This window comes from Paralichthys olivaceus, chromosome 18 (genome assembly GCF_024713975.1).
Source record: "Paralichthys olivaceus isolate ysfri-2021 chromosome 18, ASM2471397v2, whole genome shotgun sequence".
Classification (NCBI taxonomy): Eukaryota; Metazoa; Chordata; class Actinopteri; order Pleuronectiformes; family Paralichthyidae; genus Paralichthys; species Paralichthys olivaceus.
The window spans coordinates 10,711,262-10,725,357 of NC_091110.1; the positions used below are offsets into that span (position 1 = coordinate 10,711,262).

At 41.9% G+C, this 14,096-nt stretch overlaps 1 protein-coding gene across 2 annotated transcripts in view; it reads right to left on the reverse strand.

The window, feature by feature from the left end:
* The window catches only part of pappaa (pregnancy-associated plasma protein A, pappalysin 1a), an 88,463-nt gene that overhangs the window by 71,724 nt on the left and 2,643 nt on the right, over positions 1-14,096 (reverse strand). For both annotated transcript variants that reach the window (XM_020081832.2, XM_069513212.1), the window contains exon 2: positions 8,387-9,491. In XM_020081832.2, the coding sequence (XP_019937391.1) occupies positions 8,387-9,491 (1,105 nt within the window). The remainder of the gene's footprint in view (positions 1-8,386; positions 9,492-14,096) is intronic.

A 14,096-nucleotide genomic window follows, 5' to 3' on the forward strand; every position in this document is an offset into this window, starting at 1 on the left:
ACTTGAAGGAGATTGCTTCTTTTGTGGAGGACGAAATGTTTGGTTCCATCTGCCTGATATCGAGATTGAGTTTGCAACTTATTTCTCAAATATTACGACATTATAAAAGTTTCTTCTCAATTACGACTTTATTCTCATCATAGCAGATTTTTTTGTCTTCAGTATTGCTCCAATACTCCATAATCCTCCATTGTTCTCTGCTTGTTCTGCCAAAGATGATTTTTTTTGTAGACTAGAATCAAGGTTCACTTTACCACAAACCATCTTGTAAGTGTGAATATCTCAACATTCATTTGGACACAACCAACAGATTTTTTTGATAATATTGTGGCTAGAAGCTCTGGCTCAGCCATAGTGCAGCAGATATAAATGGTGCAAAATAAGCTTAAAGAACTTTTTAATGGTTTGCTGGTAACAATTTTAACCCATTAAATCATCTCCTCCCACTCCATTCAGTTTCACTGCGGTTCCTGCTCACTTGTTTGACAGCGGGGAGATTACAGCCGAGATGTTGATGTTGTTGCCTCAGAAGTGCAGAGGCAAGTAATCAGTTCAATACCCTAAATATGCAGCTACGGACGTGTAATACTCTTTGGGTTAGGTTCTCATTTGTGGAGACACTTAAAGCTAAGCCACAATGTTTTTGTCTACATAATGATGCCGGATGTTTTATATCTGAAGACGATAAATCACTCAATAACCAGCACGTTATCTTGTCTCAGTTCTCTTGAGCGTAGTAATTCTTGATTTCAACAAACAATTAAAGGTGTCACAGCAAACAAAACCAGAATCAAACAGGTGCCGCTGGGAATGAATCTGCTTTAGTGGTGAGAGTTTGGGAAATTCTAATATTGTATAATCTCAAAAGCTGCACTGTAATAAAATGACTTTTGTTTCATGAGAATGAAATAAACAGTGAGTGACTCCTGCTTGGGCGTCTGATATGCAAATATGATATTACATATTATAATATTCACATTAGCTCTAAATGTACTCAATTCTGCTTTATGCTCCATGAGAAGATTTTACCATCAAATAAATATGACACTCGTTCTGATTAGTTTTTTCCTTCATTACCTCCACCAAGTCTGTTTGCAGGATTACGCAAAAACTACAGAACCAATTTTCTTGAAACATGAAGGCAGGGTGGGGTATTGGCCAAGCAGGAAGAGATTCACTTTTGGGGTGGATTCAATTAAGGGGATAGATGCAGGAATTGTTTTTGCAGATCTGTGACATGATCCGAATTTTGTGGCTTAAAAATAAAAAATGTTTAGGGGAGTGGTCTTTATTCAGTTTGGTATTAAATATTCCTTTGTCAGAGAATGGATATTGTGTTAATGTGAGCGGCAGAACATTTCTCTGTGCGTGTGTATCTGATGTACAGTGGTCAATCAGTCTTAGCAGAGGTCTGCTCGCTCTGTGTTTCAAATCGTCTTTAGGCATCATTTTTTCTGATGAAATCTCAGATCAGCCGTCCAAGTCAGCCTGATTTTTCAGTGAGTCGTTCAGGTATTCTGAGGCCTCCTTACCCATGACTCTATGCTTTGTCTCGGCTCTGGAATCACTAACGGCAGCTGTAATGACTGCAATCATTCAACACAATGAGATATCTTCCAAGCAGTGAAACTGTCATTCATTTTATATGAACACATCAAACAAGGTTTCTCCATGAGCCTGGGCTGGTGGTCCTGGCAAACGACATCAGTGAGCTGCAGCCATCTCTCAGAGCGGTCGATAATCTGTTGCATGTGCTGACGTGACAGTTTATTCATTTCCTCCGGCTTTCTGAGGCTTTGGGTGTAAGACGCATGATGGATACGGAAAACAGGAGTTTATCAGAAAACAAAACATGACATTGGCCTTACTATCACAAATTAGATCCTCTTTGGATGTTTTGACCTAGTTTGCATGACCCACTTGCTCGCCTAATATTTTTGTATGTGCTTGGATCATAAGATTATAAGTGCATTAAGTTTTAAGATTAAGTTTCCTCCCAAAAAAAAGGAGTACACTCGTGATTTCACTGTGTTAAACGTGCACTAACTTATAAAACAAACTGGATTCTCTGACCACAACAAATAGACTGCAGGCTGATGGCACTTTTTTGTGAATGGCGTCCATCTACACATCGCTAATTGCAAATAAACATAAATGAGGCAGATTGGTCGTATCTTTGTGTTGCATGTTTTTTAAAAGATGCAAAATGTTTCTGCTCAAATGAATCAGTCTACCAACCTTTAACAACATTCACACAATTTCACTTTGTGGATCAACATTTTCAAAGACTAAATGTCATGCTTTGTCTGTTTTTGAATAAAACATTTGTCCCACTTAAGGGAACTAGGGTAAATATAACGATAAAAGCAAAAACATTTCAAAGAAAGATCTCTGTGAGGAGCGTGAATCTGGAGTGTGCTATTTATATTTATTCTTCCACTCCAAAATGAAGTATATTTACTCTACTCTACATGTGCTGTTGACAAGGTGGAGGAGAATTCCACTGAGAAAAATTCATTTCATTTCTTTTGTGGACAAGCTTGAATTTCACTACGGTGCTTAATCGTTTCAAACTGACACTGTTCTATTTAAGATGAAACTTAAATTGAATCTGAACTCAAACTAGTCTCTTTATAAGCCAGTATTTATTTAATTGTAAAATTTCAGTAGCTGCTTCTGTTATTTCACGAGATCAATTTTAGATCAATAGACCATTTCATTTGGAGTCTAGACTTTATCAGACCTGCAAAATCTATTTCATACTACTATTTGTAATGTATTAAACACGCTCCCAAAATATGACCAGCAGCGCCAAAGTGCTCTCTTTCCTTTTTCGGGTAATAGTTTGAAAAGCAAGTGTCGGCATAAAATATTGAAATTTGAGTGCAAAGCCAATCTGTCTCATAGCATATGTTCAGCGTAGCCTAAAGGAGGCAATTTAAAGTCAGTAACCCTGGTGTCTGGCAGCGCCCTGAGGGAATTTACTCTACTGAGATGATTCTCCCGCTGCGACGGGCCGACTAACGTAACCACCAAATGCATATCTCATATGCAGCAACATGAAATGTTTCATAACATTTCTACTACCTTTGTTGGACAAGTCCCTCTGCCTCAAATTACAAGTTGGACAAGGAGCGGCTCAATGAAAACACAGTGTTCCCTCAAAACAGACGTTAAATATACAGTATGGAAATAAAGGTTCAGTGTAGCGAATGGTTTTTTTTCAGACCAGTGCAAGAGCAACTGAGGGCACTCACTGGGGCCAGGTCTAAGGACACAGGGAGAGCAGATGATATAAGGTCCCTCTTCCTAATAATTTCAGGAATTTCATTATTTCCTCAGAAAATATTTGTCCAGAGTTTTCTGACATGCGTGAGGAAGAGAATGTGTCAGGGGGGTTTGTTACTGAAATGGTTGAGTCAGCAGTGCATAAGAGCAGCAGTTCTGCTGAAGGGTCAACACCTAACTAATCTTGAGTTCAATTATTCTAATGCACTTGGCTCTGTTACAAAAACACAATGTGCATCACCTGCTGCATTGATGTACAGGGGTTAGGAGCAACAACTTGCTTGTGCATACATGTGTGATTTTTTTCCACACTATGTCTAATAGGGGTGCAACAGCATACTTATCTGTATTGAAAATTTCCAGTATAGGTTCAGCATACACGTCTACCGAATGACTGCAGTCGCTGCACGTGCAGAACTTTGTGTGTGCGGACCTCAATTTGAAACTCCACTGCAGTGCAAACCCAGCGCCCCATGACATTTAAGCATCTCTCTTGCTAACAATTCAAACCAGGCGAAAGCAATAACAAAACTTACTGAGCCTGACCTGAACCCAACAGACATTCTGTGTTTTGTGTCCTAACCCGACCCAAGCTTGAGGTTTTACTCATTTACAAGCATGTGTAAAGCGTAAAAAAATCGTCCAGCTAACGTGACCGAACCTGAACCCAGTCCAACCAGGTATCCACACTCCATTAATAAATGCCATTGGTGTTTTCAAAAGCCGGGGCCATACTCTTTTGCAAGAAAACAGGTGTTAAAGTCATGCAATAATTTATTTTTTACTTTTGTCAAAGTACTTTATTAGGAGGCTGCAGCCAGTCTGTATTACAGACTCAGAATGACATGCGCGATCTGTTAAGTAAACAAGTGTTTATATTTTTCTTTAAAAAATAAGCAGTTTAATGTTTTGTTTTTCTTGTTTTCTCTGTACCAATAACATACAGAGCTGTGACCTCACATACTGAACCATTATATTGTGTGTACTGTTACACCACTACTGTGTAATGATGACATTGGCTTGGGTTTGCTGCCACTGTCAGATGTTGGGGGTTTGTACTCAGAGCAATTTGGGCCTTTTGTAACTGTCCAAGCGTGTCTTACTCAAACCTCCTCTCCATTAACCTCTTACCCTGCTTTACCCCGCCCCCAGTGTTCTATGTCTCTCACACCCCTCAACTATTTCTCCATCCCATAGCCCCTGGTTCCCGCTCTAGCCCCTCATCATACATTCTTTTTTTTCAGCAAAGATGAGCCACTTGGGAAGGACAAGATTTTCCATGGATGTAACTACATCACTTTTTTCCTGGGAAAAGAACTTGCAAAGAAAAAGAAAGAGAGAGAGAGAGTGAGAAATTGAGTGCTAGAAAGGTAAAATGAGTGCAGACAATCCAGCGCCAAATTGAAAGCATCACTGCACGGCATCTTTGTTGCAGGTAGATCCAGGAGTGTGTGAGGTGGCTCGAACTGCTGTGTTAATTCTTTTGTTTCAGGCACATATTAAATAGGGGATTATGACTTCATCCATTTACACCCAAATATAATTCATATAATTCCATAAATTTCCCTTGTATACATATGTGTGGGGCAGCGTAGTGTGAAAACTGGGGTAAGCTGGCATGGCAGTGACGGTCTCACGGCCAAGAACATTTTTAAAATTGGAGGGGGCCCCTCAGCTTCCCTGTCATCGAGTCCGTCAGCACCACAGCCCTTAAACCCATCATTCATCTCCGCCCTTATTACCCACTCTCACTTCTTTAACCTCCCAACTTACTCAGATTTTTTTTTTCATCCCTTGCACGCATGAAACATGCATGTGATTTGTGTCAATGCTCAGATTCCAGAGACCCTGCCGTGAAGGCTCCGGTTGGTGAGAAAGCAGGATTTAGAGGCATATGGAGTGGGTGAAGGGATGATCCAAACCCACCCCCCACCTCTCCCAATTCCTATCTGGGAGAACACTCTCAGTCCTGACAGATTTGCGAACCCCTTTATCAGTGCCCTCCTTGACTCCTGAACCACAATTACCTTGCCATGTCATTATCAACCCAATTCCCCTGTGTGTCATACTTTCAATAGACCACCAGATGCAACTCCTCTGCCTGCGTAATGCGTTCCACGTAAAACCCCTCCTGCAGTCCCATAACGATGCAGAAAGTCTTCAATCAGTGCCCATGAGAGCGCAGGTGAAACCTCAACAACAGGTGCTTTTATAAGTGTGCTATGGCTTTAAAGGGGAAGTGCAAAGTCCTGGTATTTACGCCCAAGCACTCAATTATGTTTTATGGGACGGGGGCTTAAGGTTTAGACTACCAATTGTAAAACACCCAAGTCAAGGGCCCTGGAGATTAGCTCGCAGCTCTGAGCTAGAATACAGCAGGGAGAGGGAGTGACGGAAAGAGAAAGGGTGGTCCATCCATTAACCTGCCACGTTGAGAGGTATTGACTTAGGAGGGGGGAGAGAGACAGAGGCCAAGGGAAAATGGATGACCTATTAGCCCCTGACAGAGCCAGGCCAGAACTTCATTTCCCCAAAACATATTGAGGCTGAGATGGACCTAATATCTGCCTTGCCAAGTCAGTCTCGACTAAAATTGGGAGAAAAACATTCCACTTTGAGAAAAAAATGAATCTGACTATGATGAGTTTTGATATTATTGGATGTTTCCAGTTATGCATGTTATCTTGATCTGTGATGGACAGGAATACACACACTTGATCATCTCACATTTGTTTTCCGTACATATACTGTAAATTTAACACTGTTTAAATCACAGCAACAATTTCAGATGTCCTTAAATCCCTCATGCTGTCAGACAACATCAGATACTACCAAAAAATGTCAAATGTCAAAAAAACAAGGGCTCAGAAAACACAATAAACAAAAGATGATTAAGTACTCAGTAGAGGGTATACTTCCACCAAGGTACAATGATCATAGATATCAGTCCCCTAAAGTTGTGTTTCATCAAGATGCATGGACGCCCTGCTTTGCAATGTTAAATAAAGGGATTAAAAAAGGTCCTGGATGCACCCCCTGATCCAGTTTAGCACCAAAATTCAATGGCTTCCTTCCTGACCTATACCACATCCTTCCACCAAGTTTCGAAGTAATTGGCTTGGTAATTTTTGTGTAATCTTGCTTACAAACAAACAAACAGAGAGGGGTGAAAACATAACCTCCTTGGTGGGGGTAAATATTTCCTTCAGACACATGTCTGAGAGACGTGGGGTAATTAACAACAGTATTTTCAGAGGAAAGACTGTTGCAGGACCCCAGAGTCTGCCTGTGTCCTGTGCTAGCCAGATTCTTTTTTTTTTTTTTTTAAACACACTACACGTAAGTGCTAACAGACGTAAACGCTGCAAAAATAAATGCAGGACCTCAAAACTATTGTTCCTCTACATACACAGTACATTGTTCATCCAGAATTCCATAATTAAGGAGGAATGTCAAACTGTTTGTAGTGCAGCTCTCTGCGAGTCTCCCTGGACATACCATAATCAAAGCATAATAAGCAACCACTTGAGGAGATTATATCTATTTCTTTACAGTGAAAATTTGCCTGTCCTCTTTCTGCCTGTCTCTTTGCTGGTATCCTTCCTTTCACAAGCCCATCTTTCAAATGCCCATAGGGAAATTTGAACATTGCAGCGGCAAGTGTTTTGCCAATAGCTGATGTCTGAATAGACTGTTTTGCCCACCACTTGATGAATGAGCTTCTAATGATGACTAAGTGGGAATTGAGAGATGGAAGCAACTGCAATCCCACCTGCTTTCCCCCTCTGATGTTGTTAATCAGATGTCATTATTTAGCTATTTAGCGGTCATTTTAAACAACGGGTTAGTGCCAGACAGACAGTGCTTCCAGCGTAACTATGATTGAAAACAGCTTAGTTTCCTAGACTCATGCTATCAGAGAGACCCAAACAATCCCACACACCAGGCCTACTAGTTTTCCTCCCGTTCGCTTGTCCCCGCATGACAGTGGCAGGAAACACTGGCAAACAAATTCATTTCTGTCATTTTTGCCTCTTTTTCTGCCATAACCGTAAATACCCCCTGCGTTGTCCACAAAAATGTCTGAGTCTACTGTGTTGAGTTTCAGTGTACCAAGAAATAAACAATCCTGCAATTGGAGGTCTGGCATGAACCGTATTACAGCAAATTCCAGAGATTTATTCTTCTTGCCAGCCTTTACTCATCATCTACAAGCCACAATAAGATTACCACAAAATCAAGAATTTGCATGCATTCATGAGGACCTCTGTATTATCCTTAAGTAGCTCTATGAAACCACATAATACCTCGCTTCATGTACATTACACCTAGGAGAGTCTCTGAAACTTGTGCTCACGTGGAAGTAAAGTGAACATTCTTCACTGTTTTTCCTGTGAATTTCTTTCAGGCCGCCACGTTTTTTGGGCCCATACCTTCCTCCCCAGGAAACATGTCTGTCGGTGGTTTCCTGGAAAGAGAGGTATGTCTTTGAAATGATTTCCATTGCTACAAGCTAAAGCCGTATTGGATTTTGACCTCTAATTGCCCTTACACTCTGTTTACAGCGTCACTCTTTCCAAACCAACTCCCTTCTCTAATCAAGCCAACTAAATAAGGACCACTGGACATAGGAGACACAGAAAAGAAAAAGGTGGAGAGAGATGTTGAAAAATGGACACAAAATTAGCAATCTGGCGGGTGCATTTGCTACCAGGAAAGACGCCCCAGTTGCATTTGTTTTTGCACTGCTTATGTGTGGAACACTGATTGAACCAGGCCAAGGCTAGATTGGACTAGCTGCCCCCAGAGGATTTCCCAGGCCACACAGGCTGGGGGTTAAGTTACACTCAGCCTCAGCCTGAAATGGTCAGGAAACAGTAGGACTAGACTTTAAAACCTCTCCTCAGGGACGCATGTATGGAAAGATTTGTTGTTTGATTTACTCCAGGCATGCAAGTCCAACATGTAGGTTTAGTTTAACCTAAATTATTCAGTAATGTCGAAGAAGAAAATGTATCATATAAAGAAAAAAGATTTACTACGTGTTTAAGCATTTTTTGACGATAACATGCAAAACAAATGAAGGAAGGAATCTTACTTGTGTGGAGAGGAGCGGTTAAAGCATGTCTTGGTCACATCTGTCACATTTGGATTACAGCAGTCGCCAAGGTCATACAAGAAGTTTTCCCAGTTACATTCAGGGTCACATACACCATTCCCCTGTTTGTGCTCAGGGCAACGGCTCCAGTGTCCAGACATGCAGTCACCCGCGTCATACCCTGTCAGCGGATGGTTGCATTCTGGGTCACACGCATCATCGCCAACTTTGCTGATATCACAGTTAGCTAGAATCAGCCGGTTGCGAAGGGAGGAGTTGGTCACATTGTGAATGCTGAGCTCCCAGGTGATGTTGTAGGGGCTGAAGGCATCATTTAGCTGCTGGTGCTGCAGGTTGATCTGGTGGTCAGATACAGTCGGCCTCATCTGTGCATCGTCCCATATATTTATGACACGATATCGCACTTTCTTGGGCCGACGGAATGTCCAAAGGTGGTTGTAGTTTTTGATGACCTCAACATTGTCGCAGACAGTTTGACCACAAGTTGGAGGATCTAGCGTTGTGTCCAATAGTCCTTCTGCATTTCCAACTCCACTGCCACCCAGAAGCCCTAATCGAGCAGTACCTCCTTGCTCCGGCTGAGGAAAGCTACCGTCTTTTACAGTCAGCCATTTTCGGCCCGGGTGCTCAAATGTTTCTCGGATGACCAGCTGAGGTAGATCTTGTAGGTCGTCGTGGCCCTGCATATCTCTGATAATCTGCCTCTGCCCCCGGGCCTGCCTCCATAGACCCACCCTTTCCACTGCTCCCCTGTAATTATGATTGAGTGCATTTCCCCCAATCATCAGGACTTTGCACTTTTTGGTCAAATGACTAAAGACATCGCCCGATTGCTCCCGACTGACAGCCACTTGGGCGCCATTGACGAAGAGCTTCATGTACACGCAGTCATATGTGACTGCCACATGGGCCCATTGGTTCGGTATGTAGCGAGCATTAGAATGGATGGAGGTCACTTTGTGGGCACGGTCAGTCTTAAGGGAGAAGAAGAAGCGAGGATCACGGTTCCCATGTTCACTGACTGCCTGGATACCAAGCAGCCATCCACGGTCACTGGAGGCATAGAAACATTTGTCGTATAGGCCTGCAGAGAGAATGAAAAAAAGTAGATTAACATGTGCAGGCCATGGACAAATACGTGAATATGAACATATGAGAAAATTAACCAGTGTAAGAGAGTGAATATTTTCCATCCACATCTTGAATTTATACAAGATTGTTTTTGGAGTCTGCACATGTCACATGCATGTAACCCTTAATGCTAATTATGCATATTCATTGCCCACTATCCCAGTTTTTAGTGCATATCATTTTACCACTTTAGATAATGCATCACAAGAGGGAGCCTGAATATATAGTTGGGGTTAGAGAGCAAGAAATGCATTAATATGATATCATTTTTTCTATCTAAGGGAATGTTATCCTGGAAATTGGGTTGAAGTGCATGTTTAGCTAAGGGAGACCCCATGGAAATATCTTGGTATAGGCTTTTTGTGAACACTGAGTGCATTTAAAGTTACTTGCAAATGTCCCTTGCCAGTAGGGTAGCCAGAGACGGCTAGTTTTCTGCTCCGGCCTTGTTTTTGTAGAGGCACCAAAACACCTTTTTCCTGTTTCACTTGGACCCTGCATGCCGGCTTCAGCATGGTAATGTGTTTTCACTTCTTAGGGGATCTCTGAATGCTAACTGTTTGTTTGTTTAGCGCTTGTTGAGGTACATGTGCAGGCACACAACTTCATGTCTGTGCATGTGCATGTGTGTGTTTGTTCATGTAGTTTCGTGACTGTGCTGCATAAATCCACACAGTCCACTCAAAGGGTGCTAAGGTTCAGAGCGCTGTGACATGCGTCACGTAGTCAATCTCAGCATGTGGACTTCTTGATGCTCCCAGGTGAGAGCTGGACTCCTGTCACAAGAATACATCCCTGGGATTTGTTAATATTTGGATCTCACTTTCTGGCACTTATATCTATCTGCTAAGAGGCACTCAATCTGTGACCTGCACATGCAGCTCATATAACGCAGATATGGAGTGTCCTTTACAGTCGCTCCTGTCATCTGCATTCAATTTCTGCAAATGCCCTTTTTAATTCATCTCTTCTAACTTTAGTACAGCCTGAAATGATAAGCTGATTATCATAGTGATGGTCACATCTTTGCCTGAATGTACTTGTCCACTTCAGATGCCTTTGTTCCCCATCGATTAGACTTCCTAAGCCTGCAATAAGGGGCTGGCTAATGGTGGCTGCATGGACATCTTGCTAACTTTGACCTGCTTCTAATTAGATGAACACTGCAGTATGCATTCATTAACTTGGTATTTCAATGGACTAATGTTCAAAGAGTGAGGGTTGGGTTCAGCATCAAGGTCAGACTTTTGGTGGATGACGTTTTCAGGCTTTCCACTACACTGGAAGGAAAAAGCCTTCCATCTGTCAGCTAATGCACTCAAGGCTAAAAGGTGTGCTAAAATGCTCGTAGGGCTCCTAGTGTAAACAGCTGTCATAATTCTGCCATGCTCAATTAATCTAACACACTACACTTTTCCAGACCCTGCACTGCGACTGCTCGGGCTCACACAAACACACCCACACACGTGTGCTTGCACTGATACAGATATGCACATACACCCCCGCAGACACACAGGCAAATTGAAACACATTTGTGTCCACTCAGGAACATAAACAAACACGCACATGAAGGGATCTGCATGTGCACACTACAGTGGAGAGCTGTTCTTGTCAGGTTCAAAGGTAACCTTCCTCACACTTGCCATTAGTCTTCTTCCAAGAAAAACACGCTCAGGAAAAAAGAAAAAGTAGAAAAGAAAATACACAAGCACAGACAAAGAAAAATGTCACACGGACTTGATAAAAAGCAGGGAGGAAGGGAACAATGAAGACAACGTTTACTCTTGAGCTGTTCTGGCTCTGAAAGGTCAAAGAAAGGCACTTTTCATAGTCATACGAAAGTGACCGCTGCAGCAGTTTCCCCCAAGCAGACAATGGAAAATTCCACTGATATTTAAAAAAAACAAACATGAGGAACATAACAAGGATATTGATTATAAAAATGAGATCAGACCACTTTCAAACACTTGACTTTAAACATTTGACTTGGATGTCAAGTTTCACTCATTTCAGCTTAATGCTTGTTAAATGAGTCACCAACCAATAGTTTAGAACATGTTGATGAATGTCAGATGAAGTAACACCACTTTTTTTCTGCACTGTAATGTGTACAGTGATGGTGTCCACTGTCACTCTCAGATATTTCAATTAAATGATAGATGTGTGGGGGTATTCAACACTTTCCCAAATACTCATTGTAAGGAGCTCAATGCATGAATGTAGTTGGGGGCCAGTACTGATACAGACATTTGGCTGGAAAACATTTTCAATGTGAGTCTTACAGTTAAAAAACAATGATATAAAATGTAGCTCCGGCTGCAAGGGGTCATGTTTTTGAAAATTGTTTGTGTTCTTCATGACACTGGATAACAGTACCAAGATATATCTGCTATCACAGTAATTATCTGCCAACGTCTGCTTATAATTGTCCCCAGCAGGTCATGGAAGAGAGCCTCCGTTCCTCCTCTGAATTATTTTCCTCTTCCTTTGATGCGGGACGACCCAACATGACCCGGATACAAGGGCTAATAGGGCACAACAAAGTTTGCATAACATTTGGAGACAGAACTCAATGTTCTGATTGTGTGTGTGTGTGTGTGTGTGTGTTTGTGTGTGTGTGTGTGTGTGTGTGTGTGTGTGTGTGTGTGTGTGTGTGTGTGTGTGTGTGTGTGTGTGTGTGTGTTTGTGTGTGTGTGTGTGTGTGTGTGTGTGTGTGTGTGTGTGTGTGTGTGTGTGTGTGTGTGTGTGTGTGTGTGTTTGTATGTGCTTTTAAACCTGTGATCAATTCTGACCACATGGACTGTAACTGTCACTGTCAACTGAAACTGACAGCACATTAAATCTATTGTGTATTTTTCTTCACACAACACAAGAGGGTCCAGACATATTTAATGACCATCTGTGGAGCTATTGATAACAGCTACTGATCGTTGAACATCCTCATTTCCACCAAAAGTGGAAACAAGAGGAATCTGCTCTACTTCTCCAAGGAATTGTAGAAAAACATTGGTAATCTTCACTGAAAAATACAAGTTAAATGATAACTTGATATCCTTCCTTTATATATCATTTATTCTTCATATATCATTGAAAAAGTTCCAAACCAGCTGTCACTAAAATTGGCCATGGACACAAAAAATAACATTTGAGTTTTGTAAAGTAGAGACTGTGCTAACCTGAGAGGGCCGTCCTCTCACCAGAAGGTCGGCAGTTTGATCCCAGTCTCACCCATTATGCATGCTGAAGTGTCCTTGGGTAAAATTTAACTGAACCCCAAATTGTCCCTGAAGGCTGTCAGTGTCATTGATGTGTGATAGAGAAAGTGCTGCAAATGAATGCAAAGCACTATAAGTGGTCATCAGGACAAGAAAAGCGTTTTATATAAACACACACCATTGACCATTTCTAACCATATGAATATACCCTGACTTCCAAAGTGCACATGCAGTTACATACATATGTATTTGCAGAGAGGGGTGGTCAAAAACAAAAAAACATATCCTGCAAACAACACTGTGCTGGGATCAAAACAAGAGCATTTTTGGTGGCACTGGGATTTTTTTGAGGCCTGAATTGGATTTAAAAGATTATGGCTTCATTGAATTTGTTTGATCATCAGATGTGTTCTCATTGGGACCCCTCTCCAGCTCACTGATGTGATCACACATGGAGCAAATCTTAAAAATGAAAACATTAGATCGTACATGAATGGAAATCTATAGTAGGATGAAGCCAGAGGTGTGTGCGACAACAAGACCACCTTTACAAAATGTGATCTTAGACCACATGCATGTATGTAAAGCCTGCAATGTTCGTTTTCTGTTCACATTGTGTTGGAGAGGTGTTTATTCAAATCTTTGGTCAATGTGGTGCGCGTCACGTGTGTTGTTGTTGTGCTAGATTGCATTATGCTGTACAGATGTTCCTGTTATTGTGTCCATCCGCTGAAAATCTAAGAGTCACTCAGGTCACAACAGACCCTCTCACCCCCCTCTCCCCCAGTTGGAGAGTCTTACGAGGGATTGGCTTTGCAGAACATGTCCCTGCCAACTGGCTAGCTCTACCTAAAAGTGTACTGTATCTATCACACATACATGCTCACACACGTAACACAGACACACAAGCACAAGTGATTATTTATTTGTGTGCATGGGGGGGGGTGTTGTTTTGAGAGGGCCAGACAGATATAAAACAAAGGAGCTAGTAAATGTAGTCATATGGTTGAGTTAAGTCCCAAAACGTTCAGACTGGCATACAGGAGGCTGAGGAGGACTGAGTTCAATTCAGTTCAGTTCAGTTCAAAGGCAGCAGCCATCTGCACAAGTAGTACCGTGGCAGGCTGTGAGTTGTGTATGCAACGCTCCCTATCGGCAAGGAAAAGCAACAAAAAAAGCTGTCCAATACTGTAATGCACAAAAGCGGTATTGGTCAAAAATAAATGATGCAGAGCGGATTCTAGCACGTTTCTGGTGCTCCTTTTACGCACGGCTGCAGATCTGGCAGGACAAAAGGGGGAGTGCGCACAGATGATAACTACTAAGTGTCAACCATATCTGTT